The sequence below is a fragment of the Podarcis gaigeae genome, assembly GCF_964106915.1.
Source record: "Podarcis gaigeae genome assembly, chromosome: 1".
In the NCBI taxonomy this organism is placed as follows: domain Eukaryota; kingdom Metazoa; phylum Chordata; class Lepidosauria; order Squamata; family Lacertidae; genus Podarcis; species Podarcis gaigeae.
In genome coordinates this window covers 108,852,258-108,878,853 of record NC_139678.1, presented here as the reverse complement: position 1 = coordinate 108,878,853, position 26,596 = coordinate 108,852,258, and the positions used below count along the sequence as shown (strand labels likewise).

At 43.0% G+C, this 26,596-nt stretch overlaps 2 protein-coding genes across 14 annotated transcripts in view; both read left to right on the top strand.

Annotated features, from left to right (window-relative positions):
* Positions 1–9,907, top strand: part of COBLL1 (cordon-bleu WH2 repeat protein like 1) — an 83,353-nt gene extending 73,446 nt beyond the window's left edge. For 8 of the 11 annotated variants that reach the window (XM_083704487.1, XM_083704481.1, XM_083704483.1 and 5 more), the window contains 5 exons: positions 1,065–1,305; positions 2,395–2,480; positions 3,011–4,578; positions 4,776–4,955; positions 7,949–9,907. In XM_083704487.1, the coding sequence (XP_083560613.1) occupies positions 1,065–1,305; positions 2,395–2,480; positions 3,011–4,578; positions 4,776–4,955; positions 7,949–8,038 (2,165 nt within the window). In that variant the 3' untranslated portion in view covers positions 8,039–9,907. The remainder of the gene's footprint in view (positions 1–1,064; positions 1,306–2,394; positions 2,481–3,010; positions 4,579–4,775; positions 4,956–7,948) is intronic. The other 3 variants (XM_083704480.1, XM_083704488.1, XM_083704484.1) reach the window with 1 other exon arrangement.
* A 6,665-nt stretch (positions 9,908–16,572) lies between these two features.
* GRB14 (growth factor receptor bound protein 14) overlaps positions 16,573–26,596 on the top strand; it is a 49,316-nt gene continuing 39,292 nt past the window's right edge. For 2 of the 3 annotated variants that reach the window (XM_083710052.1, XM_083710050.1), the window contains exons 1-2: positions 21,417–21,791; positions 25,652–25,784. In XM_083710052.1, the coding sequence (XP_083566178.1) occupies positions 21,619–21,791; positions 25,652–25,784 (306 nt within the window). In that variant the 5' untranslated portion in view covers positions 21,417–21,618. Of the gene's footprint in view, positions 19,074–21,416; positions 21,792–25,651; positions 25,785–26,596 lie in introns of those variants that run through there. The other variant, XM_083710051.1, reaches the window with a different exon arrangement.

The window sequence follows — 26,596 nt, the reverse complement described above, 5'->3', positions numbered from 1 at the left end:
TTCCAGATGTTTTGGATTCCAATTCCCCCAGCAACCTCAGTGGTCAGGGATGGCGGGAGTTGTAATATGACAACATCTGAAGGACAACAGGTTGGAGGAGCCGGTTCTAGAGCAGCGGATGAGGAACCTGTGGGTGGCGCTCTCAGAGACTGCAGCTCCACCAGGGTTTTCCATTCAGTTTCATTTCAAGTGTCATGGGTAGGTGGCCACAACAATGGGCCCCCATGGTACAATTCCATTTAACTCTTCTCTCACTGATGACTTTAAATTGCCCTGTTTTCCAACTACCATGTTTAAAACATAGCAGATCACCTTTATGCTCAGCTTGTGGTTTATTAAGGGGGTTTAGAGGAAGCGGATTTCTCCCCAAAATTATGATCAGGCTGTTAGGCAGTTTTCATAGGCTATGAAGCCTGTGCCATAATAAGTTTTGTTAGACTTTAAAGTGCCACGTGATTTGTTGTTGCTTTGCTGTAAGAGATTCATGCAAGCAGCCCCCACCCCCACCCCCGGAATCTAAATAAATCTGAAATATTAAATGAAAGAATATTACAAAGAGGACTGTTAACGTGTTGAGAGGCACTGTAGTTTAGTGGTACGGGTAATGTTTGGCCCACTGAAGGGACCATCACTAGCATCACCAGGTAGGGCTGGGAAAGAGTTCTGCCTGAACCCTGAAGAGTTGCGGCCAGTCAGTGTAGAAAATCAATGGGCTAGATAAGCCAACAAACTGACTCCTGGTGCATAAGTCGCCTTTCTATGAGTTCATTATCTTCTGAATGAGGAGACATTAAGGTAGGAATGTTTTCAAGTGGTTGCCAGTCTTTCCATAAGAGCAGAACCTACCACCCTGCCCTGCTGATCTATACTCACATTTATCAGAATTTTTAACTATTTGAGCCACAGGGACAAGCATCCCCCTCACCCCACACACCCCAAACTCCTTAGTAAGCATACTTTGATATTCCATTTGGGATGGTATTTTTTTGTTTGTTTTTAACAATGTAATGTGATATATTTATCTTGGTTTATTATTGCTCTTTATGCTTTCCTTGGGAGCGTAGCTGACATAGGCTCTGAATATAGTCTAGAGGAGATAGATGAGAAGGAAGAAATGCATGAAGAAAGTGCAGGGGCTCCTCTCTCTACGCCAGAGGCCCCCATCTCCTTCAGTACTCCTGAAATTCCACGGGGTATTCAGAAAAACGAGCCTGCTTCGTTGGCTTCAGATCCTAGCACTGGGCGTGACGATACTCTGCAAGACTCAAATGAAGAAGAAGTAGAAAATAAGACTGCACGTGACAAGTGAGTGCATCAGGCTTCTTTCTGTAAATGGTGGTAAGCCCCCTTTATATCCTAGAAGGAGAGCAATTGATCACTGAGACTACGTTTGTGATTGCAAGGGTACCCTGCCCACTGTAATGGTATCTTTGTACATCAATACTTTTATCTATGAGAAGGGGTTGAGAAAAGTGGTGCAGTGGTGCTCTGAAGTACAAAGCAATGCACCCAGTGTTTATGCAGAGTTCCGTAGCAGTATTTCTTCTTTGAGTTACTTAAGATTAAACAAGTTGTTCACCCTCTTGTTCTAGCGCCAAACAAAATAACTCCAAAAGAAGACTCCAGTGTGACACCACTGCATAACTTGAACTGATAGACTTGAACTTGTTCATTTCCATCACACTTATGGCCTCAATCAAGATAGTGGGTTTTTTAGCTTGCTACATGTGATAATTAACTTTGCCAGTGCCATAATGTTTGTGTTTATCATCAATAGTGCTTTGTGAATGGTCACTAAAATTATTTTACATGATTCAAATTATAACAGTGTGTGTGTGTGTGTGTGTGTGTGTGTGTGCGCGTTTCATTTCCCTCTGAGCTCCCTACTTTTTTTTTGCTACTTATGTGTATCATCAGTACCTGCCAGCTTAGGTTAACACATCATGCATCTGAAAGCCCATGAACGTTTATACTGAGACTTGAAAACTCAGTGCCCTTGTTTACATTTAATGTTATGGCATATCGTGGCTTAGCCCAAGCAAGCAAATGTGTAGGCTCCAGGGAAAGAGGTTGCACCCAATTTGTTCCTTCATGGTTTGGTTTGGTTTGTTGAGTTAAGCCATGGTTTAGCTTGTTGTGTCATCCAAACCCTGGCTCATGGTTTTAGCTTTCCCTACCAACCCACAGTCCGTAAACCATGGGATACCTTGGTTTCGGCTCATGGTTTGTCCGGAGTCCTTAACACCTGGTGGGGGTACAGAAGCAGTGGCAGTAATGCATGGGATGGGGCCAGGATGTAATCACATGAGGAGAAGAATAGAATAGAATTTGAGTGTTTTTCTCAATACGTTACTGATGCCAGTCTGTCTATTGTTATGGTGTGATGTTTTGCAGAGCTCAACATAGTCAAGTATTCATTGCAAATATTACACTCGGCAGTGCTAAGCCACTTGGAGCATTGCAGCCAAATGCAAGCAATGGTGAGTAAATTTATATTGTTATTTGTGCAAGATGTATTTTCAGTTGCAGCAGAATCCTGGCAATGTTGTTGGTGTCTGTTCAAACATACTGGGCGGTATCCGACTACAGTGTCCCATCAGCACAAAAGATTTCTGCTTGCACAATGGGAATTCCCCCCGGAGGTACACCAGGGGAGGCAAAAATCCTTGCACTGAAGGAACATTCATGTAGTGTTACATTGGATGCAGCCCATTGTGTGAATGGCGAATGTGAAGAAGTCTTCCACAATTTTTTTCTAAGTGGTATTGATGGGTCCTTGCAGTTGCTCAGAGAAACCTAAATATGAAGCATACGTATATTTTTAATATTTAAAAAACACTCATCTCTGTCATATACTTATAGACTGCATAAGCTATGTACCAAAAAGCTGTACTCGGGGAAAGTTTAGCTCCATTTTAATACAAATTTGAATGAAAAAGAGTGATTCATGATTCAAACAACTTGATCCTAATGCTAATTTCAAATTTTTGTTTCCTTTTTTTTTATAAAGGTCACAGTGATGCAAAATTTCTTCCTCCAACAGAAGAAAGTAATATTGATGTGAGAGAAAGTAACAAGCTTGAATCATTGAACTGCCAAGCATATCAAAATGACATAGCCGTAAATCAGGAGTGCAGCCCTCAAGCATGTCTAGGAGTGCAAGATAAAAAATGGGATCAGTCCATTGTGGAGACAGTAAAGACTCAGGATGTTGCAATTCAGGCAACCCCACCCGACGGTAATTTGGGGAAGACTGAAGTAAGGGAGAGTACTGGTCCTCAAGGCTGCCAACTGGTCACACGCAAAGATTCAACTCACCTGCACAAATCAGCTCAGGAGAACCAACCCTCAGGGTTCCTCAGCAGGGTACATGAGACCGTAGGAACTATTACAGAGTTCAACCAACAGAGGGAACAATCGGCACATGACAGAGCAAATTCTAACGACAACCAATATAACACAGTTGAAAAGGATAGCCCCATTTTACCACAGAAAGTTGTCAAAAGCCCTGCTAGTTCTCCTCCAAAAGGTTACCCACCTCACTGGCAAGACTCTAAACCTAAACCTAAACCTTCCAATGAGATTACAAGAGACTACATACCCAAAGTTGGAATGACCACCTATAAAATAGTGCCTCCAAAATCTCTGGAGATAGTGAAGAATTGGGAGTCCGACACGGCGGAGGATCGGGAAGCGGCCCACTTGCACATGTCTCCCAAGGAGAATTCCCAGGAATTTGGTACGCAAACAGAAATGCTTAATAACTCCAAAAGCCTGAGCCCAACAGGACCTGTTTTTAGACATGAAGTTACGTTGCTAGGGAACAATTTGCTGCATAAAACATACAGTGCTGATAATGCCACAGTTCCTCTCCCTAATGCTGAAGGCAGGAAAATGGAAGTGGAGCATTACAGACCTGGTCAGCAACATGTTGCAGCTCCATTTGTGCTAAGCACGGAGAAGAAAAGTCCGCCCCCACCGGTGCAAGAAAAATCAAGGATCTTAAGTCCTACAGCAAAACCAAGCAACTTCTATTTACAGATGCAAAAGAGGGCTTCTTCTCATTATGTAACGTCTGCGATTGCAAGAAGCAATTCCATTAGTAGCCCTACGCAAAACGAAGCTAAGAGTATGGAGCCAGAAAAAAAGTTGGCCTCGCCAGATCATACTTCTTTTCCATTTCCTAGGACAGTTACTGTTCCTTCTCAATTAGTAGAGGAAAAGACTGAAAACGGACACAGCGAGGAAAAGACCAAAGTCACCACTCCTCCTGCAACAATGCCCAAACCTCTGAATTCCCCCTGCTCCCAGCCTCCTCCATTAAATCTGAAAACCCTGAGGACTTTCGTTTTGCCGCAACCGTATTCCAGCTCCAGGCCCTCACCTTTTGCTCTTGCTGTGTCTTCGGCAGTTAGGAGGTCGCAGTCGTTCAGCAAAACATGTGCATCCAGTGCGCCCAGGCCACTGAAAGAGCAATTGTCCCTTGACCTTTCCTCATCAGTGCCCAACACGGAGATAAAGAACCATTCTCCTCTACAGAGCCCAACTGGACAGCTGCAACAGAATTTTGCAGACAAGGTAAAACCCAACAGTAACATTTGTCCTCAGCTTCCACACGGTGCTTTCTTACATGCATATATCTTGGCATTTTGCAAAATGACATAGAACTGTTCTGTCGTTCACTAAAAGTGTGCATTGCATTGCATTGCGTGTTGCTGTCTAAGGTAGCGTGAGCTCACTCGGGGCAATGGTTTTCTTTGTTCTTCTCCCAACAGAAAAATAATTGTGCAGCCGATGAACAAAATAGGCAGGTGCCCTCTTTATCTGGCCACTCAACAACTGCCGTCTGTCAGAGAGGGATTGCTGCGGCTCTCCAGCGCCCTGACCCGGAACAGATCCACCAGAGCTTGCTGGCTGCAATCCGCTCGGGAGAAGCTGCTGCCAAATTGAGAAGGGTGAGGTGGTTGGGTTTCCCCCCTCCTCTCCCCTTTCCTTTTTCTTCTCATCATTAAAATAAATAACAATGGATTTACAGTGCTTACTTTCAAAATCACCATAGCAATCGGTGCTGGCATTAATCTTGTTGAAGGAATCTCACGAGTGTGATTTCTGAATAGTGCCAATAGGGGAGATGTAAGGACTGGTTGCAAAATGTTCTTGCTGGCTTTGAGTAAAGGAAAGAGTGTATACAGCTTTTCCCTTAAACATACATTTGGCATAAAGTGTATGGGCTGATTCCCTCTGCCAAGTCCTCCATTGAAACAGCTGTTAGGAAGAAGCTTTAAAGATCAAGGTCAAAAGGACCTTGCCTCTCCTACCTGTCTTCAGAATTTGAAAATTCCTTGCTAATGCTCTGCTTTCCTGTCTCAGATTTCAGAAAGGTATTTCATCAGTTAGGGGAAAGAAGGCATCCATATAGAGCTGGAAATTGAATATCCTGGGGTCTTTTTTTTTTTTAAAAAAAGAGTGCTTTGTTTGGTTTGTGGCAAGAAGATGAACTTTTTTTATTATTCTGATAGTGCCCCGTCAATGATATTATCCTATTATGAATTGTCTATGACTAGAATATGGTCATGAGAGATGCCTTTTTAAAGCTCTCCAGCCCAAACTGCATATATAGTTAGGTATCTCCTTCCTTCTCTGCTTTTGTTATTCCTGTGCTATGCAAAATTTAATCCCACTTTGTCTCTCTCACTTGTCACCTCCTGTGCCATCCCACATTTGTTTAATGAATTTATGAATCGCTTCCCCGGAAGCATCAGAAGGAGAACAAGTACCAAAGAATGCAGACAGTATTGACATAATCAAGTATAAGTCTTTTTTTTCCCCAGGAGTTTTAAGTTTCCCTCAGTTATATTCTGTTTAAGAGAACATTTTTCTTTCTTTCAAAGTAGCATGATAATGACTGTGCTAACTCACTATCTTACAGTATGAAGAAGTGAAGCTGGGGTGAGAAAAGTGTGGTATCAAATTTATTTTTAAGCCTCTTGTGAAGATGAAGTCAGACAGTGTCTGTAAAACATTGCTTCAACTTTTAAAACAAGGCGTATTGCATGGGGAAAGAATTAAACACTTAAGTCAGCAGACCCAAAGTTACTGCATTCACTTGTGTGTGAAGAACAAGTGAAAGGACATTTAACTCCTATTTAAATGGCAAAGTTCGCCTAATGCTTTGTGCTATTAAATTGGGTAAAAGGTCTGTCAGGTGCTCTCCGCCAAGCATTCAGGAAACAAGGCAAAAATTGCCACTGCATTCAGCCAAGCATTTGCCCCCCCCCACTTGCTTTAATAACTCGTTAGGGTACAGAGCCAAACTCTGTGGTCTTTTGTGCTGCAGTTTTATTCCTGCTGAATAAAGCTTGCAGTAATTGCTAACCAAATGGGTCAAATGAGGTTGGGGTTTGAAACTATTTCTCTCTCTCCAGAATATTTCCATCATATGACTGAACTCTCCCTGTTAGTTTCCCTTGGGCTCACACATCTTAAGGCATTACTTTCAGTTTAATAATCAAATGAATGCATAGGCTTATTGTATTGTCTTCAGCAGGCATCTGCAAACTCCAAGCTTGCTTGGAACTATGTTCTAAAAAAACTAGAACCTGGAGGTTCCAGAACCAATTTGAGCCAATTGGAAAACAGTGGCTTGGTGAAGAACAAAGCCAGATGCAAAATGGTGGCTCAATGGGCAGAGCCCAGTTACCTGTGCCCCACCCCACCCCACAAAACATGCACTGGGATGGCTGTCATATACAATGACAAAAATTTACATCCAAGTAAATTCTAACTTGCCAGTGCCAAATCTACTGCAAGTCATCCAATGATCTGTCAGCGGGTCCAAATTAATCTTCCACCCAGCCCTAGTCTACAGTGCACAGTAAAATTAGTGATGTGGCAAGAAATAAATGTTCTCCAGATGAATAATCGCTTGTGTGGTTTGGAAACATGGGTTTTATATATTTTTCATGCGGCTGAGTGCATATTGAACCCTATGTTTGATCAGACTGTTTCAACTAGCTAGCTTTTACTTAGTGATGTTGAAAATCAGTTGAGCTTTAGCAGACAGGAGCGAGGCAAGTGTGTGGTGACATCATTAAAGTAATCAGCTTTGTGGGGAACATGAAACCACAAACTGGAGCAAGAATTAAAAGAGAAACAAGTAATAAATTCCTATTGCTTGGTGTCCAAACAACTCACTTAACAATCACAGCTCTGGCTTTATTCATTGGCTAAAAACACTGACAGGCATATACCATATTTTTCCATGTATAAGACGCCTATTTTTGGAGACTTCGATTTAAGAAAATGGGGGGGTTATATCCATGTATAAGACGACCCCAGATTTTAAACATTATTTTAGAGTAAGAAAACCTAGTCTTATACACAGAAAAGTACAGTATATATGAAAGCTCAGTGCCTGAGTCTCTTTCCTAGGCTGGTTACCATATGAATTCTTACCACACAAACATAACCAATATTACATAGGCTTTGTGAAACTGAGCCACAGGGGTGTAGCTCTTCAGTGGTTATGACTGTAGCTCAACAAAGGCAGGCCATGCATTTTTGTGGAACAACCATGCACCTCTCTTAAATTTCTGATGTGCCCCGAAGATCCCTAGTAATATAGCAATTGGACCTAAGGCAGAGTAACATCTGTTGATGTACCCAGATGGTGAATTGAGTTTCCCAGCATTTTGACACTTAAATTAGTGTAAGATGCATCAGGCCTTTCTGGAGAGGAGGGTGTGAGTAGATCTGTTCCTGTAGCTGCATTTTATCCCGCCCTTCCTAAGGAACTCTAATTGACTGATGCATAGCCCCAGTTTATTTCAGCAGCTCTACTCTCAGTGACAGCATTCAAAACAGTTGCAATTATAAATTAACTGGTGGGTGACTTCCATTTTGCATCAGGTCTTCCATCTACCTGACTACCTTATTTTCTCTCCTTCAGGTTGCACCTCCGTCAAATACAGTTGCCATTAACGGAAGATCCAGTCTCAATTCCTCAGTGTCCGTAGAAGCAAGATACAACAATCACTAGGACTTCGTACCAAATATTTTGCACTTTATCCACTACTGCATAAAAATACGGTTAATTGCATATAGCTGAGGACTGTGTGTAAATGCAAGGTTGCGTTGGTATATATTGTCAAGTGAAGCACAGAAACTTCATGGAAGTCCTGGAAGAGTTATTAGAATAGATATAATTTATAGCAATATTTTTTTCGCCCTTTTAAAGCTGAAACTGCTGCTTCAGAACGCATAACATGGCATAAAAGTTTCGTTCTTTTGCTGCTGTGATCTGATAATGTTGATTTCCACTTTAACCTTAATTAATGATGTTTAGCAATATGTTGTATGATGCTAATGTATGAAGCTCTTAACTGCCTAATAATATTGTTCACAAATGCATGAATTTACATGCATAGTTCTGACACCTGTTGCCTTGGAAATTTATTGCTGTACTCTCTAGAAATGCAGTTGCGCAAGTTTCCTTTTCTTCTGCTAAAAATGCAGGACAAGATCCATCCAAAGTCATGCTGCTTCAGAATCCCATTGATTGCTTAAGTTCTGTATTCAAATCAGTAGGGTTTAAAAGTGCTTAACTTTGGCTGGATCATGTCTTTTTAGGATTAGCATTATTGGCCTTTGTATATTTTCCAGTACCAAAGTGAAGAAATAAAATAGAAGGTGAGTTTTCTTATAAATACTAGCATTGTTATACGGTGTTTTCATGCACACTAGAAAGTGCCTTAACTGCTGAACAATGCTGATAAAATCGCAGTTGTTTTCCAAAGGCAGTAACTTGGTCAGCATCCCAGGCCTCTATAGAAGAATCTGAGCAGCATGGCATGAGTACTTTTTAGCAACCTCTAGGACAGGGCAGGGAAACTGAGGCCAGATGCGGTACAATTCCAGCTCCCTCAGCCCCAACCAGCAACACCAGTGGTCAGGGATGGCGGGCGTTGCATCTGGAAGGCCACAGGTTCTCTGGCCTTGCTCTATGAACTGAACCGTTGAGGGCAGATTTGCGCAATCTAAAATGTAACAGGTAGTAGGTATGAATAGGAATCAGTGTTTATTTTCTTACTGTCCTGTGCTTACCTTTAGCATACCCCATGCTCTCGGCGTGCTGCAAGTGTGATGGTTGAGCAAAAATAGGGAGGGGGTTTGCTGGCACGGGCAGGGACGCAGAGTTTGGGATCTGCAGAATGAAGCATATGGGAAATTTTGTTAGCTGACATGCAGAGCTCTCTCGAGAGCTAATACAGCTCTGAACTGCAGTGAGGACTCCAGAACCTTATTTGGCACTTGATACAAATTTATGGGTAAGGAAAAGAGGACTGTGGCTCAGGTACAGCTTGAGGCATTCTCAAGGCCATTGGCCCAGAGCTACCAAGTTTAATTTATTCTTGTTCTCAGAAAAAAACAGTATCTTATTTCACGTTTAGGTAACTTTTAAAATATTTCTTTTAAGTTCAAAAAATTAAAGCTAGGGGATGCAAAACAAAATAAAGCCCAAACTCCTCTTTTTGTAAGTAGGAGAAGAGGTGGTGGTGATTCTGCATTATAAAAGCTTCTTTAATGACACTTTAAACAACACAATGTCAACGAAGTAGTTTTACGAGTCTAATAAATTCTACGGTTGTGAAATTTAAAAATTGCTACTGAAATAGACATGTTAGGTTGAGCAGCTATGTGCAAGACAGCAAAATGCTCAGCGGCGCTTCTTTTTCTGTTCATCTTTTCCTGTCCAATTAATGTTGCATTTGTGTGACAAGATCTATTTGTGATCCTAGTTCTGATCAAGCAACTGAATTTGTAGATATATGCTGCAAATACTGGGATATTTTCTAAATAATTACGGTTTTGTTAAATAAAAGTAATTGTATTTAGTTTCATTCTTAAATGATTACGTTGAACGACTTACTGTTTTGGAACATTCTAGTTACCCCCCCCCAAAAAAAAAAAAATCAAGTAAGCTCCTACGCTCCCCCCCCCCCCCCGGACTTCCAGAATGAAGGAAGGCATGCAATACACAGTTGGTAACTAAAGGAATGACTTTGTTACATACCTGACCTTTGATTGGCCACATCACTCATTGTTCATTACTGGCAGTAGGTGAGATGGCAACGAGGTTGATTTGATGCAAATGCACCAGCAGCAATGCTATATCGTAGGCATAGACAAACTCTGCCCTCCAGATGTTTTGAGACTACAATTCCTATCATCCCTGACCACTGGTCCTGTTAGGTAGGGATGATGGGAGTTGTAGTCCCAAAACATCTGGAGGGCTGAGTTTGCCTATGCCTGCTGTATTGGTTTAACCTGTATGGTTGCACCCTCTGACCTCACCATTTCCCCTTGTACCTTCTGGTAAGCAGCACCAAACATAGGTTTGCTGCCTGAGTCACTAATGCAATGGAGCTATAAATTAGATGAACATTATGGATGTCTTGTCCAGTAGCGAGATGGAAGTATAAAAAACTGTTATTCAAGGCATTATTTCCAGATGAGTATTCCATTTTGGTTACTTGCAAGCAGAGAAAGATAAAGTGAAACAAGTTCAATGAAGCAGCAAGAACAATCACAGATAGAATAGAGGAGAGGTGGAAAAGGACTACGCCTCATTTGCGTAGTAAAAAGAAGAGTGTAGTTGTAGCTGCATACTATGTTGACATAAAACATCACAGTTGGGAAAGGTTGGTAATAATGAAAGATAAAGAGAATGAAATTAAATATACCAATGCCTCTCACATAGACAGAAGACTTTATGAAGCTGGTTTCAAAGGATCCCCCAACACTGAAGAGGGGGGTATAGAATCAGGGCAAGAGGACCTAAGAGCACTTATCAGTCCCTTCGCTGGTGGAATTTTCCATTGGGCTTTCCGTCAGTGCCGGAACAAGTCTGTTTCACTTCAGACAGATCACACTGACACAACACTGTCCTCAGTAATAGCCTGAGAAGCCTCTCTCAGCAGCCATTCTCCCCTCTCTCTTTCATTCACCACACGAAACAGAAAGTGGTTAAAAAACAACATTTACTGGAATAATAGTCACAACAGAAATGGGATGCTTCTGTCATGGGATTCACAGTCAGCCAATCGCATGAGAGCTACTGTCCAAGGGGGGGGAACACCCGTGTTAAGGGTACGCAGTAATTTAACATAAGTAAACATTCCCATTTCAGGAAATTAAATCATTATCCTTAACGCCTTTCCCATCCTTTGCTACCTTAGGTTCTATAACTGGCCTGTAGATGCATGCAAGGAATTGAAAACGAAACTTTCTGCATTCAAATGTGTTCTGTCACTGAGCAATGGCTCTTCCCAGGCAATGTTGGGAGGTGAAATTGCCAACGTCCACACTAAACAGGTGCATGCCTACTAATTGACTAGCAACATACCTGCTGATTCCATCAATTCATGCCTGTGTGCACAAAATCTTCTTGCTTTACATATAAATTATTTTTATATGTCTCTGAAAAGTGACCAAAGAGGAACATTATTATTATTATTATTATTATTATTATTATTATTATTATTATTATTTAAAATGGTCTGGCTCCTGGTAGAAACCATGTTGTCTGCCCTTAGCCCAGGGCAGGTTCATATGAGAAAAGGTGGGATTCCCTGAGACTGCTTGCTGGCCAGACCTTAGAGGCAATTAATATGAGAAGAATTTTACAAATATTGAATACACAATTTTGCTGCTAAGGCGCAGATGTGTTACATGCTGAGAACAGCACATTAAAAATTCTCTCAGTTGTCTCAGCTAAAATGCAAAAATAGTACAGGGTTCTGCTTCTATAATTTGACACAATTAGGGAAAGAGGCACAGCAGGCAGAAGACCTCCTGTGTTTCCTAGAACCTAAATTTGGATTTTCTTTTCGTAGAACAATCTCGTGTTGAATGAAATGCTAAAAGATTCAAGGGATGGAGAATCACTTTGAAGTGTGAAGTTCATCCAAATAGTTTACAGTTTCTAATCACAGGCAACCTGTCTAATTGCTATTAAAGAAATGCGGTAGGGGGTAATTGTGCGGAATAACTGTAGCAGCTATAAATAAACACTAACAATATTCTATAATATCATCTGGAAATAAAAACCTGCCAATGAGTCTGATGGTTATCTGGTTATAATAATGGAAATGGCCACCAAGGCAAATGTGGTTTTTTTTGGTGTGTGTTTTTTTTAAAAAACCCTGTTTTTCCAGGCTGTCACTCTTTTGGAGTTGAATCACATATGGCCAAATTCAGGTTGCACAATTGTATTTGATTGGGAAGTCATGCACTACAAACCTGCTCCCCTCAAACAACAGACTTTTTGCAGTAAAGGAAATGGGAAAATGTAGTGGAAACTGTGGGATAAACACTTGCTTTGACACAATGCTATCCTCTCCACAGACCAGAATGAATGCTTGCTAAGCAGCCAGCAGTCTCGCTGCAAAAAAATTGGGTGAATGTTTCAATAAACAGGTTGTCGGCCCTAATTCAGGACTACCAGAGCTTTGTGTCCTTTTCAAACGTGGCCTGTGCTCACATCCATTTGAGACCCAGAGACTGGCAATTGGCGAGTGCATCATGCAAGGGTGCTCAGGAACAAGAAACTGCCTTACATCAGCTGAGACTGCATCTAGCCCAGCACTGTCAATTCTGACTGGGAGCGGCTCTTTCCTGTCACCTGATCGTTTTAGCTGGAGTTGTCAGGAAGTGAAAGTGGGACTTCCTGCATTCAAAGCCATCCCAGCTATGGATCCCCCTCATGCAGAAGATCATTCCTCTCTCAGCATTCACTACAACACATAGAGGGCTTTGTGAGCCTAAGAAAAACAGTGCGCACACAGCTATGATGGCATGAAGCCACATGAGAAATTCTGAAAACAGGGACCCCTTCTCAACCAAGGTAAGATACTTAGATGTATTAATACAACTTTGAATATCTGGTGACAGCAGGAACCGCTTCTGAACCAAAGGAAGGCACAGTATCTTTACAAGAGAGGGAGAAAGGGAGAAAACCAAAGCAACTTGGCCAACTCCTATGGTATTTTTTTGACCATGACCCTGTGATCTGCAAAGTCTTATCAGGTCCAGTAGCCTCAGCCACCACTGACAGCTAGGGTTCTCAAAAGTTGTTGTTTTATTTTATTTATTACTTATTCCCCACCTATATGGTGGGGCATCCCCAGCCACTCTGGGCGGCTTCCAACAGGATATTAAAAACACAATAAAACATTAAGGACTGCATACAACTTATGCATATTTAGTATCTACATTGTTAATTGAAGGAGAATAAAAAATCTGATGAGGATGGCAAAAGGAGTTCACACCTTACCTGAAAAGCCCCAAATGTCTTCTGCTATTTTTGAATTATCCCAACCTTGAGGAAAGCAAAGGAGATGACTCCATCTTTTAATAGCAGTGACTATAATTTTCTCTCTGGTTTTTTTTTAAAAATGTCAAATTTTCAGTTCTGTTTATATTTACTTTTATGGTATATTGGAGCAAGGTTTCAAAGTTGTGGTCTGTGGACCACCAGTGGTTGGTAAGCTCATTCAAGTGGTCCATAGCATGTCTGGATTTGTGGCTGAAGACAGAGGAGATGGCATGTCCATTACATTAAACATACTGATTTTTAATTCTGTTTAATTGTGTCTTTCTTACATTGCGTTATTGTATTATAATTTGATTTCTATGCAATTCTAAACTGTAATACAATAAAACACAGGAACTAAAAGCAGTTAAAACACAATTAAAAATCGCCCCGCATCTAACACAGCACAATGGCTGCAAAATGGGGGGGGGGGGGTTCCACCAACACCTTCAACAATTTTCAAATGGTCCATGGGGAAAATATTTGGGGACCACTGTAATAGAAGTTTGGTGAATCTCCAGGTAGGAGGGGAGGTATCCCCTGTTGAAATCTTGGACTGTCTGTGAAATCTTGGACTGTCCTCAAATGTACCTCTGCAGCACTGGTACATTTGAAATCAGTCCTTTGAAACATTTCCCAGCTATGTGCTATAGAACCTACTCCCTCCCCCCAATTTATAATTATAATAGCAAAATTCAACTCAGCCAACTCACCCTTAACATAATATTGTCCACCCCAGGGGTCAGCAAACATTTTCAGCAGGGGGCCGATCCACTGTCCCTCAGACCTTGTGGGGGGCCGGACTATATTTTGAAGGGGGGGGGGGAAATGAACGAATTCCTGTGCCCCACAAATAACCCAGAGATGCATTTTAAATAAAAGGACACATTCTACTCATGTAAAAACACGCTGATTCCCGGAACGTTCACGGGCCGGCTTTAAAAGGACTCTTCAAAACCTCAGGCTGAGCCTCTTTCCCATCACTTCCTACCTTACTGAGCTGCTGTCTGTCTTATCCACAACTCATGTTACTAGCGGTTTTCTTATGCTTTTCATGGGGGCCCTTCATCCTTTGCTTACAGGGCAACTGGACACAATGCAAAATGGAGACCCCAGCTGCTCACAATCTTAAGTTCCAGAGGGTCCATCCAGTGTACTGGCTCAAAGCATCATGTTGCACCCCATTACTCAGAGTAAGGCCTGTACGCATGAGCCAGAGGTTTTTCTCTCTGCAAGTACCGTATTTTTCGCTCCATATGACGCAGCAGACCACAAGACGCCCCTAGTTTTTGGAGGAGGAAAACAAGAAAAAAATATGCAGAATCTCAGAAGCCAGAACAGCAAGAGGGATCGCTACGCAGTGAAAGCAGCAATCCCTCTTGCTGTTCTGGCTTCTGGGATAGCTGCGCAGCCTGCATTCGCTTCATAAGACGCACACACACATTTCCCCTTACTTTTTAGGAGGGAAAAAGTGAGTCTTATAGAGCAAAAAATACGGTATATTTGCACCTGTGCATATAAATAGTAAAGGTAAAGGGACCCCCGATCCTGCATGTAAATAGTCATATGCAAATTTGCATCAAGCACTTGTGTCCTAAGTCTTTAAAGCCTTTTAACCTAGCAACAACCTTCTACTTTGCAAACACACTCGCCTGCAATTAATTCTTCCACCACCCACCAGTCCTCTCCAGTGCAATCTGACAGACATTTCCAAATGGTCCCACTTACATGCACAAAATAAGAAATCTTAGCTGTTTGCTGCAAAGCTGTTTGCCAAATACGGGGAGGTCATGTGGATGTAAAGGTTATGTATTTATATCTTCCGTTGCAATTTACGTTCCAGACAGAGATGTTTTCAGAGATTTTTCAAGACTGAAATGTCCAGCAGATGAGGCTCATGTTAATGGTTGCATTTATTTTGGCGTTTATTATTCAAGAGATCTTCCTGTCTGCATGGCTGAATGTGGGAACATCTGATTTCCCACCATGTCAGCCAGTGCTGGAAAAATATTATAAGGGGGGCGGGGAAGAAGGAAAACACTGTGCAATTTACAGCTATTGTGATGTGCAAAAGCATAACTCTCTAACTCTTACTGTAACTTTGCGGCCTGACTACCTTGCACTTTCTAAAACGAGATGTCATGCTTTGCTTAACACTTTTGCTGTAACAATAAGGCAATCCGAACAGCTGCAAAATTAACCCTAAAATGCACTTACTGGCCTTAATTATGCTTTCAGGTTTATCACAAAGTGGCAAGCAGAGCAATTTCCTGGGTAGAAGTTGTCTATGAGAGTCAATGCCTTTTGTGTGTGTGTTCTGGCTTCCTAAAATTGCCTCTTAAATTGGGCTGCAATAGTGCAGGATTTCTAATGTCAAACAGTATTTGCTTCTTGCACAGATTTATTGGGCAATGCTGGCATCTTTGTCATCTCATCCTGTAAAAAACAAGAAAGAAAACCTCCAGTGAGAAGGGCTGCAGTAGAGCCAAGTCATGCCATGTCCTAGAGATGGTATACACATCAATGGTACACTGATAGAGGATTCATGTGCACTCCATTTCTAAATTCTCCTAATTTTTGCCACAAACGGACATGTGGGAAACTTGTGATAGAAATACTGTAACATTTGTGCATTTTGATGGCTCTTGCAGAGATTCTGTGGATTTTATTGTAATACTGGGTCCAAATGGTCTAATTTCCACATAATAACGCATAGGGTTATATCCTTTAACTAAGGTAAAGGGACCCCTGACCATTAGGTCCAGTCGTGACTGACTCTGGGTTTGCGGCGCTCATCTCGCTTTATTGGCCGGGTCATGTGGTCAGCATGACTAAGCCGCTTCTGGCGAACCAGAGCAGCGCATGGAAACGCTGTTTACCTTCCCGCCGGAGCGGTACCTATTTATCTACTAGCACTTTGACGTGCTTACGAACTGCTAGGTTGGCAGGAGCTGGGACCGAGCAACGGGAACTCACCCCTCACGGGGATTCGAACCGCCGACCTTCTGATCGACAAGTCCTAGGCTCTGTGGTTTAACCCACAGCGCCACCTGCATCCCTCAGCGCCACCTGCGTCCCTCCTTAGTTAGGAATGGCAATTTTCTATACTGCAATTTACAGTGCAATGTTATACCTGTTTACCCAGATGTAAGTCCCACTGTGTTCATTGGGGCCTATACTGTAATGTTATATGAACATCCCACATCCTATAATAATAAATACAGTTGCTAGGGAGGAAGCTTCGCTGAACACAGTGGGATTTATTGTCCATGGGAATGATGCATCTGTGACCTTCGTTTCTGTGGCTCAGATCCCATAACCACCAGAGTTATTTGCTCCTAGGTCAAACCCCACTTTAAATTTGATGGTTTGAATTTTGATCTAGATTCAAAGCCCCGTTTCATATGTTCATATTATATTTTATAATCAAAAAGCCTTCTCATCTGGTTATTCTGAACTACAACATGATGTTCCTTTTGCTTGCTAAAATGCTTGTAAGTTAGAGTTTCCATCAAGTAGAAAGATTATTTGTACTGCAAAAGCTATTATTTTATATAGCAGTAGCAGAATGGCTAGATTAGAAATTGGAATGTCTCCTAAGCAACTACTGAATGGAGATGTTTTGATTAACAGGAACGGTTAGAATAGTTAGGAAAGTTGCTTCTGAACTGTATTTTAATTTACAGATGATTCGATCAACACTATATGTGCCCACTTCTTTTTCAAAAGCATGCTAGCTAACCAAGACAATTTACTTAACATTGTTATTTCATCTCCTCCCCCCCAAAAAAAAATTCCCCCTCGGTGAAATGTTCTCCCCAATGAGATGTGCCAAGAACCATCATGAGCATCCCTTTGGCCCCAGGTAAAATCTTTTAACACCACTCAGTTGGCTAGAGTGTGGTGCTGATGACACCAAGGTTGCAGGTTCGATCCCCACATGGGACTGCATTGCAGGGGGTTGGACTAGATGATCCTTAGGGTCCCTTTCAACTCTACAATTCTATGACTCTATCATCACCCAAGCATTTCACAGATTAGGGTGATCTGTTGATGGCATGTTTTTGCTACAAACATTCCAGAAGTCTAGTCATGTGAAATGAGTCTTCTTCAAGGTTAAGTTCTCCAGCATAAGCGAAGGTCAAAAAGAATAAGGAGCAAAGCTCCAGGAACCTGGGGAACCATAGCATAACAAAACAGAGACCTGCCCTACGCTGGAGCTGCTGTTATAATTTTTAAAAGCAACAGAAGAGTTGGAAAAGAAAGGACAAGGAGGCACAAGCGCAGAGAGCTGAAAGAAGAGTAGAGGGCCTGTCCCCTAATTTGCCAACCAGCCTGCTTTAAAAAAAGAGAAAATGAACTGTGCTACCAGGCCTAAGTTCTACTGAAGGACTGAGCAGGAAGGAGCCACATGAGGAGAACTGTAGCTTCTGGAGACAGCTTTTGGACCACAGGCTGCTGAACACTGAACGCTTTCCACTTTGCCTTTGGGAAGAGTTCCTTGCAGACATAGGGATGCTTTGAGAAGGGCAGAGGATAAATTGCTTATTCTGCTTTCTTTTAACCCATATGTTCCCTATCCTTTGTACACCCATTCAACCTACAAATTCCTTTGCTCATCCATTTCTTTTTTAGAAACTACCTAGCTCCTTATTAAATCCCATATGCCCAGCCGCATCACAAATTATTTGGCCTTCCAGACATTTTCTGACATGGCACAAAATGTGCCTAGCTGCATGTTAGAATAAATCCTGTGTTGACTGACTGATGATGATAATAATAATAATTTAAAACGCAGCGTAGAAGGTGAGATGTGTGGAAGGTACAAAAATATGATGGTTCATTCACTTCTTCCTCCACATTGAGCCACTTTAATTAAAGCCAACCAGATTTTATAGGAACATTGATATATGCGTGGGTGTCCTTTCATAAAGAGGGAATCCAAAGGGCTGTGAGTCAGGCAGTCTGACTGTATGAAATGAGGAAGCTTTAATTATGACAGTGTTCAAATTAAAACTATAGAAAACGTGTCGATAAAAAGCAATGGCTTAAAGTAATTGCTGGTTTTATATGGGATTCCCTTTAAAAACTGGCAAGTGGTTGGATGAAAAACTGCATTCCAGTAAAGTATAAAGTATAAACTTAGTAAGTTGCATAAACAGAATCACATCTAGGGCACATCATGCAGCATGAAAAGGGAAGCCTGGGGATAAATCCTTTGGTCTCTTGATTGTTCTGTTTTTAGCAACTTCACAACCACATGCATCTTGCTCCCCATCACACAAATGCCACTGATAGCGCCACATTAAAGCTTTCATTCTATGCCTGGAATAATCACCAGCCAGCATTTTATTTCTTAAAAAAACTTTTTTAACAAGCTGCTTTTTAAAAAAAACTTTCTATTTTTGCTCTTTTAAAACTAGTAACAAATATGGTAATTTAGATTTACTGAGATCGTGAATTGCTTTCTTCCTTTAAAAAAAATATATATAGCTTCTGTTCAAGAACATACTCTGGCACAACATGCAGATGTTTTGAACCAGGTTGATTATCAATAAAAATTGTGAATGAAATTGAAAAATAGCAAGCCACCTAATACTATAGAATTGCACAACAAGAGTTCTTCAGAATATTCTCATAGATACAGCTGGCAGGTGGATAGCTGCAGCGGTGCCAACTTTAATAAAATATTGGGGGGCGAGTAAGTATTTTTTATTCTTTTTTAAAAAAATGTACTTTAATATTTTTTATCTTTCCTTTTCTGCTTTGTACTCGCTCTGCTTTTTGTGTGTTTTTTAATCCTCTACACTGGGTTAAGGAGGGGTTTGCATACATATGAAGGTGATGGGATGGTTGGTGAAGGACCCTCTGCAAGAGGAGGGGAAGGGAAGATCTCTGGGGGGGGGGGTGAGAAAAGGAAGGGAAGGGAAGCTCCCAGATGAGAGCTGGTAGGGTTTATTTCTTTCTGTTTGGGGCAAATTAAGATCTACCTATGAGAGGACTTTGCATACTTCTCTCTGTGTGTGTTTAGATTAGTTTGTTTTTTAATTGTATCAAACTATGCAAGGTCTAGAAGGGACGCGGGTGGCGCTGTGGGTTAAACCACAGAGCCTAGGGCTTGTCAATCAGAAGGTCGGCGGTTCGAATCCCCATGACAGGGTGAGCTCCCGTTGCTCGGTCCCTGCTCCTGCCAACCTAGCAGTTCAAAAGCACGTCAAAGTGCAAGTACAGTAGATAAATAGGTACTGCTCCGGCGGGAAGGTAAACGGCGTTTCCGTGAGCTGCTCTGGTTCGCCAGAAGCGGCTTAGTCATGCTGGCCACATGACGCGGAAGCTGTACGCCGGCTCCCTCGGCCAATAAAGTGAGATGAGCGCCGCAACCCCAGAGTCGGTCACGACTGGACCTAATGGTCAGGGGTCCCTTTACCTTTACCTTTTAGGTAAGGTCTTGATAAAATCTTTATTTAAAGATAGAGAATTGCACAACATGGCTGTGTAACAGGCTCTGCGCTGCATGGTAACACCCAATACAGTACATCCTCCAAAGGTGTCTTGGGAGGGAAGCAGCTTGGGGGGGGGGGAGTGAGAGACTCTTGCATGAATGGATTGCTGCTTATCCTACTCTGGATCCAGCCATAATTCCCCTCCCCCCCCACTATCTAGGAAGAGATACTTCTGTGCAGAAGCAGATGGTGGTCTTCTCACAAGCATCTGGTGGAACAGAGTGCTGGACCAGATGAGCCTTTGGCCGGATCCAGCAGTGCTCTTCTTATGGCTGTGCTCATATCCAGTGAGAGCAGAGATGCTCATGGGCCTCAACACTGCAATGCTCATTGGAGCCCTGCTGACCCGGCTGGATTCATGGCACAGAGACCTCCTGTGGGGCCACCGCCTGCTACTCATTTACCTACAGCAGGCTTCCTCAACCTCGGCCCTCCAGATGTTTTGAGACTACAATTGCCATCATCCAACTATTGGTCCTGCTAGCTAAGGATCATGGGAGTTGTAGGCCAAAAACACCTGGAGGGCTGAGTTTGAGGAAGCCTGACCTACAGGTTGACCAGTATCCTTTCAGCATAATTGGGACTTCTGAGTAAGTATGGAGAGGCTGAGGCTCCATGAGCCAGACCCACCAATTTTCCAGGGACAGACCCAAATTTACAGAAGCTGCCCCAGTTTCTGATTTGATCCAGGAATGTCCTGCTTTTCCTTAGAACATCCCTATTCTCATCAAAGAAATGTTGGAGAGTATGGAATTATGTGACCCCGGATCCAAGGAGATAACCTTTAGAAGACATCCATCTGAAGACAGCCCTGTATAGTTTTATTGTGATTTTATATATATTGGAAGCTGCCCATAGTGGCTGGGGCAACCCAGTCAGATAGACGGGATATAAATAATAAAATTTATTATTATTGAATAGCATGTCCCTATTTTCATTCGAGAAATGTCGGAAGGTATGCATGAGCAAAATTATATGCATCCTTACTTATGTAATTCATTACATGCCGTCCTCAGGCACCCCCCCCCCAAAAAAAAACCATTATGGGCCGGCTTGCAGGATAAAAAAAATTAAAATTAAAATGACAATGCGGTATTGTGCAACTGTACAAAATTGTGCAACGCTAGATAAAAGATGAGGACAGATTATTAAAGGAACTAGTAAGCCTCACTGGAATCAATGGGATTCACTTCTCCGTAATAATTGGCAGCACAGGAGAGCAATTATGGGGTGAGGGGGGCGCATCCACCCTCATAGCATGTTTACTCGGAAGTAAGTCCTATTGTGGTCGGCGGCGTTACTCCCAGGTAAGTGTGCACTGGCTCTCTCAGCCTCCGCGATCTGGTTTCAAGTGCCAGTTAGAGAGGCGGTGAGTGGGAGAGGTCGCCTCCCGTGCCCCTCCGGCCCGCGGCAGCCCCTCCGGCCCCCCGATCCCTGGCTTCTCCCCCCCCCCTCAGCCCCGCCACGGACTTCCTCGCGGGGAATCACCTCTTCGCTGGCTTCTCGGGCGGCTCCTCCCCTTCTCGCTGAACGCCGCACGTGGGGCTTGGCCGAGAGCCGGGCGAAGGAAGGGAAGGTGTGCGCTGCTGCCGGGGCCGGTCTCTCCCGCGCTCGAGCAGCCGCCAGCGGGCACCTCCGGCCCCGGGATCCCGACCGGTCCAGGAGGGATGCTGATGTGCCTTTAGGAGCTGCAGCAGCGGAGGAGGCGGCAGCAGCAGCAGCAACCGGCTTGGGGGGGGGGTGATGGCCACCCCTGTGGCGGCAGGTTTGCGGAGCAGCGCGGGGAGGGTTGCGGTGGAGCGCCGCGGAGGACTTTCCCCGAAGGGTGGCGGGGGTCGCCGCCTCGGAGAGCTCGCCTTCTCGCCTTGGCTCACGCCAGCGCCTCCCCTCCTCTCGCCTCGCCTAAGGGAAGACAGGTAAACCTGGCCGCTTTGGGTGCCTAGTGGAAAGGGGGGGAGGGGGGTTCAAGTACAAAGGAGGGGCATCCTTTCAAGTTAAGGGATCCTAGGTAGGGAGCAAAGAGGGCGGCTCAGAGCCCCGGGAGAGCTACTGGAAGAAGCCTCCATGTGCAGGGGGAGTGTATCTTAATGATGGCAAGAGGGGAAGAGGACAATTGCCGAGATGTCTGCTGGTTAACACTGGAGGCGTCGTGGATGGATGTCATGGATGCTTCAGTTGAGATTCCTGCATTGCAGGGGGGTTAGACTGGATGACCCTCGGGGTTCCTTCCTGCTCCACAATTCTATGATTCTATGCTGGGTCATAGGGACGGTGGTCGGGCTGTGGGTTAAACCACAGAGCATAGGACTTGCCGATCAGAAGGTCGGCGGTTCGAATCCCCGCGACAGGGTGAGCTCCCGTTGCTCGGTCCCTGCTCCTGCCAACCTAGCAGTTTGAAAGCAGGTCAATGTGCAAGTAGATAAATAGGTACCGCTCCGGCGGGAAGGTAAACAGCGTTTCCATGCACTGCTCTGGTTCGCCAGAAGGGGCTTAGTCATGCTGGCCACATGACCCGGAAGCTGTACGCCGGCTCCCTCAGCCAATAAAGCGAGATGAGCGCCGCAACCCCAGAGTCGATCACGACTGGACCTAATGGTCAGGGGTCCCTTTACCTTTACCTTTTATGCTGGGTTATTAGATGAGCAGGTAGATTCTCAAGAGGAGACTCTCTCTGGCGAGCAGGGGGAAAGTTCATTCGTTTTAGAGCAGGGGTGGACAACATGGTGGACAACTTCCAGTTTGGGCTACAGCTAACCTAATCTCTGGCTATTGGCCATCCTGGCTGGATCTGCTGGTAGTCATTCCAGCATCATCTGCAAGGCCACAGCCCCCCTCACCTTTTTTTTTAGGGCCTCCCTCATCCTTATTCATCCCCCCCCCCCCCCGCCCAGCAAGAATCAGAGCTTGCAAGCCTTCCCTTTTGAACAGGTGATCTCCCCTTGGGCTTCTGTGGGCCAAACAATCTCTGGCAGGGGCCCTGTCTGAACTAGGTGAAACTCAAGGCAAAGAACTTGGGTGCCTTTGAACAACTGGGGGAAGGTTGACATCAGCACAGAACTGCTAGAAATTTTTCGGAGGCTTGTGTAATTATATATTGGATTCGATTTTGGAAGTAAAATTGGGTTGAAGGTATGTGGTAGAAAATCCCATCAAACTGTCACTTTGCATGGATTTTTAAAAGTTACTATTTCAGTGGGTTTTGTGATTGGCATTCTTTTATGTTAATAACATTTTCCACACTCAAGGGTGGGGCACTCTATTGCTAAATCTTACCTGGGGAATAGAGAGTACTGGGTTCTGTTTACCATGACAAAAGAGCTTTCTGACAAGGAGCCAAGTGACAAGGATAATTTTCTGAAAGTGAATTGAGACATCATTGTTTCATGTTCACTTTTGTCATGCTTAATGAGACTGGGGCTCTTTCCAGACCACCTGATTTGTTTGCACTGAACTTCTTGGGGAGATCAGGTGATAATTGCTACCTATGGAGCATTCATTCTGATATGTGTGTGGGGAGATTAGACGATATTCCATCAAGCAGCTTGTGTTATTCCACTTTACAGGGCTTTTCCCATATTGCAAAATAAGGCATAAGGCATTTCCTTATTGCAAAAAGTCTGACTTGTGTGTTGTGGAGGGAGAATGGTTGTGCATGTTGTGCTGGTTCAGGGAGAAAACAATACTGTACATACCCCAGGCCTTCAAACAAAACCTTGCTTTATTATAACATAACTAGACTGAGGGAAAAGCTGAACGCAGCAGCTAGAATGGGGCAAAAACTACAGGAGGCCAACTGGCCCCAAAAGACCAACCGAACCCATCAGTATACACAACAGTAGATGAGTTTCAAATTAATTTTAACTTTGCAACCTGAATTTATTGGTATGTGATTGGATCCCCCAGTGGCGTATCGTGGGGGGGGGTGCAGGGGGGGCCAGCCGCACTGGGCGCAACATCTGGGGGTTAGGGTTAGGGGCGCAAATCCTCGGGTTAGGGGGCGCAAATCCACGGGTTAGGGGGCGCAAATTACTTGCCTTGCCCCGGGTGCTGACAACCCACGCTACGCCACTGGGATCCCCCCTGAAAAAGTGGCAGTCTGAAAACACCCAGGTTCTTCCAGTAGCATTCTCTTTAGACTTGCATTTTGACTGTTTGAATTAGATGGGTTATACAGACTTATTTGTATATAGAGGCATTTGTGTATTTGACATTTGAGATTTCTCGCAATCAAGCAGTATATAAATTCTATGTTTTTTTTATTTATTGAGGCTGTATTGTAGTAGTCAGATGGATTTATAATTGCGTACATGTAAAAAGGCAGAATAAATTATTCTGTTGAATTTTCACTGTCTGCTTATTTATGAAATTAATAAATGCAGAAACTTTCCTTATGGGCCATAAATCTTCCAGATGCCTAGCAGGTAAAGAGCAGCAGGAAAGTTAAAGAGTAACTTTAAAGCAGAATCATCAGTATTTATGGTGCTGATGGTAATGGGTAATCAGCACAACTGCGTGTTTTTATTGTTCTAAAAGCTTTAATGGAAAAAGATCTCAAACAATGCATTTGAGATTACCTGAAATGTCACTCCTGATCCCTGCCAGGGACAGTTCAAGACATTTTGTGATGGGAAACATAACATTTGAATGGTGCCAAAATTTGCTGACCATCAATGGGCGTCCCTTGTACAGTATTATTTGCCTCCTGAACTAGCTCTCTTATACTGGTTCATACTAGGGCTAGCCCTGGATTGTGTTCATATTAATTTGAATTTAAATGGGATTTACCCAAAGTAAGTATGCAAGCCTAAAGTTGCCCTTTTATGCAGTCATGTTTTGGAATGAGCCCCATTGAACATGGTGGATCTCACTTCAAGACATCAAGCAGAATGTTTGTGATCCTCATAAGTTAACGATTAACTATGGTTGGTTTCACTTGAACTTTTTACAATATAATTCCTTGTAAGGATTAAGACTGTAACTTCAAGCTTACCCAAACCAGAAGACATCACTGGAAATTGTTCTATGGTGCTTAAGATTTTTGTCTCACCCTTGAACCTGCATTATTTTGACTTTGAATTGGCTAAGTCATTAATGAGAAATGGTGGCCAACGATAGCCAATATTCTAGCACTGTTCTTGTCACAGAAGCAATTACTGTTTCCTTTATAGAAAGTTATTTCCCAGAATCTATGAGATATTTTAGCGGATCAGGTTTTGGGAGTGACTGTGCAAGCTTTGAAAGTACACAGAACTCTTCATCGGGCAGAACTGAGCAGCAACTGCCTAGTTAGGTTATTTGCTTACTTATTTAATTTCATTCCATTTATGAATAACTTCCCATGAAACATCTCAAAGTAATTAATAATTTAAAAATCATCAAATCATCAGCATTAAAATCATCAGTATCCAATCTAGGATACACTTAAGATAGACTTAAAAGGATTGCTGGAAGAGAAAGGGTGTTCAGTAGCCCCTGAAAAGACAATAGAACTGGTGCTTATTGAATTCATAGATCTGTAGATTTGGAAGGGACCACGAGGGTCATCTAGTCCACCCACCTGCAGTTCAGGAATCTTTTGCGCAACATGGGGCTCAGACCCATGACCTTGAGATTCAGAGTCTTGCTACCTTTAAAGTCTGCCTAATGAAATCTCTGCGTCTTTCAGCTTTACATTTTTCCCTTCACAAACATTTTTCATTTCTTGTATTTTTTGCATTTTAGCTTGGAATTAGAGAATTGTTTTGTATGAACTATATATTATTATCTCTCAACGTAGGGGAAAAAAGACAGAACTTGATGTACTAGAAATCCCATCCATACCAAATCCCTTCCCAGAGCTTTGCTGCTCTCCGTTTACATCTGTTTTGTCAGCCAGCCTGTTGCCCAAGGCAAATCCCAGGATAAAACAGGTAAGCCGTACTCAATTCTGACAGTTAAAGTGCGAAAGAAAATGATGTTTCCCCCCTCAAATTGTTGAGAAAACTACGCCAGTACATAAAACTGAACACATACAAAATATTGAATGATTTTGTTTTGCTTTTGCAGTTAGCACAGTAAATGTTTTCTTGTTTGTTCACTGCCGCAAGCTTCCAGTGTAGTAGTAGTACAGTGGTACCTTGGGTTTAGTACTTAATTTGTTCCGGAGGTCCGTACTTAACCTGAAACTGTTCTTAACCTGAAGCACCACTTTAGCTAATGGGGCCTCCTGCTGCCGCTACGCCGCTGGAGCACGATTTCTGTTCTGATCCTGAAGCAAAGTTCTTAACCTGAAGCACTATTTCTGGGTTAGTGGAGTCTGTAACCTGAAGCGTATGTAGCCTGAAGCGTATGTAACCTGAGGTACCACTGTAGTAGTAATAATAATAATAATATCTATTCTGTTTGAATGGTGAGTTTCACTGAATTTGATGTTAGACTCATTTGCTTCCTTCTGCCTATACAAATCTCCCATGTCATAGGCCAGGATTGGGACTCTGTTATCTCTCCAGATGTTGTTGACTCCAGCTCTCATCAGCACAGCCAGTGGCCATGGATGATGGGAGTTGTAGTCTGTAGCAACATGTAGAGGCCTGCTGTTTCCCCATCCCAAATATAGACTGTTAGATTCTGACACCTTCAACACTCTTCTTAATCATATCTTTATTCAGTAAAGCTTTGTGATCGTCCAGGGAAATAAGGAGGGGAGAAATAAGCTTGGGTGAACTGGGCTACTTTTATTAAT